At 56.1% G+C, this 2162-nt stretch overlaps 1 protein-coding gene across 1 annotated transcript in view; it reads right to left on the bottom strand.

Moving 5' to 3' along the window:
• Window positions 1–391: 391 nt before the first annotated feature.
• Window positions 392–2162, bottom strand: part of CEACAM19 (CEA cell adhesion molecule 19) — a 17421-nt gene continuing 15650 nt past the window's right edge. Inside the window, exons 8-9 of the mRNA XM_037729156.1 lie at window positions 1339–1392; window positions 392–538 (exon numbers count right to left, since the gene is read on the bottom strand). Of these exons, the coding sequence (XP_037585084.1) occupies window positions 485–538; window positions 1339–1392 (108 nt within the window). The 3' untranslated portion in view covers window positions 392–484. The remainder of the gene's footprint in view (window positions 539–1338; window positions 1393–2162) is intronic.

Genomic DNA, 2162 nt, shown 5'->3' with positions numbered 1-2162 from the left:
GCAGCAAGCCAAGATAGTGCCCCTGCACTCCAGCCTGGACGACAGAGTGAGACTCTGTCTCAAAAATAAAAAGGAGCAGAAAGGTCAGTGTGGTGGAGACAGAGTGGGGAAGAGGAAAGGGTGGGAGGTGGCGTCAGGAGACAGTTGATAGGGCAGCCAACTGCCTGGGAGGCAGGCCTGAGGCCACCCCTGTGTCCCCAAATATCCAGATCCTGGGGGACTTTGGGATGGGAGGGTCCCAGAGCCTGCTTTTCTAGACACACAGCCCAGGCCCGCTTGATTGAAAGAACGGACTGAAGGCAGGGCGTGCACTCAGGGGCTGCGCAGGGAACCGGGCCTGTTACAGGCTCCTGCCCCCCTGCTGGGACACCTGCCCCACGTGGTGCTGAGCCCCTGATGGCCTCGTCCTGCTGGTCTTAGGCGTGAGGCTCCCAGAGGAGGCTGGGGCCTTGTCTTCTCCCCAGCTGGCTTGGCCCAGGACCCGTCAGGAGGTTGGCACCAGCTGGCAGTAGGGGGCAGGGTCGGGGTTTAGCAGGTCCTGCTTGGGGGGAAGAGAGAACAGAATGATGACTGGGTGGAGGGTGAGAGTCTGGGGGAGACACACAGGGACAGAGGTGAGACAGGGTGAGATGGAGAGAAAGCAAGCCACAGAGAGGACGGAAGAGCAACGTGGAAAGACAGTGAGACACAGAGACAGGAGGACCTGGACGAGCCAGGGAATGAGGCAGACACAGGGACAGAGACGAAGAGGCAGGAGAGACAGAGAATGGAGACAGAGAGAGAGACTGAGGAAAGACAGGTGCAGAGAAATAAAGACGTATAGAGAGATGCATCTTAGACAGGGCAGCATGAGCAAGCTGGAAACAGAAAGACAGAGAGATTATAAGAACACAGCCAGGGAAATGAGAGAGAGGCTCCAAGAAAGGGCACGACAGACACACACACATATGTAGGCCACTGAGAAAGAGACAGAGATACAGGGACAGGCAGCAGACAGGAGGGGAGGGAGAGGGACTAAGCCCTGCCATGGGGTTTCACTGGGTCCCTGACTGGCTGTGTGGCTCCCGGCAGGCCCCTGTCCCTCTCTGGGCCTTGTTCCTCCTGTGCAAATTCATGCTTCTTTTGCAAAGAAGGAAATTGAAGCCTTGGGAGGAAAAGGGACTTGCTAGGATCTCTCAGGGCGGTGGTTTTGGGCCTCTTCGAGAGCTGAGACCATGAGACTTGGGGGAGGAGGGGAGGAGAGCCCCAGTTTTGGTCATCTTGACCCCTCCCCACCCAGGCTTCAGGGCTCCTGGATCTGTGGGGTCCCCCCACCCCTCCAAGCTCCCAGCTCCATACCTGGTATTGGTGGTTCTCTGGCCCTGCCTGCAGGGGTGGAGGTGCAGGCAGGGGCTGCAAGGTAAGGACATGAGTTGGGTGGGCACCCGCCACCCCCCATCCTCTAACTGTTGACCTTTGATGCCAGGACAGTCCCAGATTCCAAGTCCCCATCACTGTTCCCAGGCTTCGAGGCCCCCGGGCAGAGGGGATTAGCTTCCCTCTACCTCAGCATTCTCCTCTGACAAGTGGGCACTGGGCTCAGCTTCGTGTGGTACCCAGTGGCCTGTCAATCACTCTATTAATGCTCAGTCTATCCCTGTCAGCACCTCTGGTTCTAAGCTCTTAGCCTTAGAGTTTTAAGTTTCTCTTATTTTTTACTTTTGAGAAAGAGACAGGATCTCGCTCTGTCACCCAGGCCAGAGTGCAGGAGTGCAATCACAGCTCCCTGCAGCCTCAAACTCCTGGGCTCAAGCGATCCTCCTGCCTCAGCCTCCCTGGTAGTTGGGACTACAGGTGCACACCACCATGCCTGGCTAGTTTTCTGTAGAGATAGGGTCTCACTATGTTGCCCAGGCTGGTCTCAAATTCCCCTCCTCAAGCGATCCTCTCACTTGGGCCTCCCAAAGTGTTGGGATTTATTTATTTAATCTAAATAATTTTGTTTTTTCCTGAGATGGAGTCTCGCTCCCATTGCACAGGCGAGAGTGCAGTGGTGTGATCTCGGCTCACTGCAACCTCTACCTCCCCGGTTCAAGTGATTCTCCTTCCTCAGCCTCCCGAGTAGCTGGCATTACAGGTGCATGCCACCACGCCCAGCTAATTTTTTGTGTTTTTAGTAGAGA

Source organism: Cebus imitator, unplaced genomic scaffold (genome assembly GCF_001604975.1).
Source record: "Cebus imitator isolate Cc_AM_T3 unplaced genomic scaffold, Cebus_imitator-1.0 Scaffold296, whole genome shotgun sequence".
In the NCBI taxonomy this organism is placed as follows: Eukaryota; Metazoa; Chordata; class Mammalia; order Primates; family Cebidae; genus Cebus; species Cebus imitator.
This window is presented reverse-complemented; position numbering and strand designations above follow the sequence as displayed.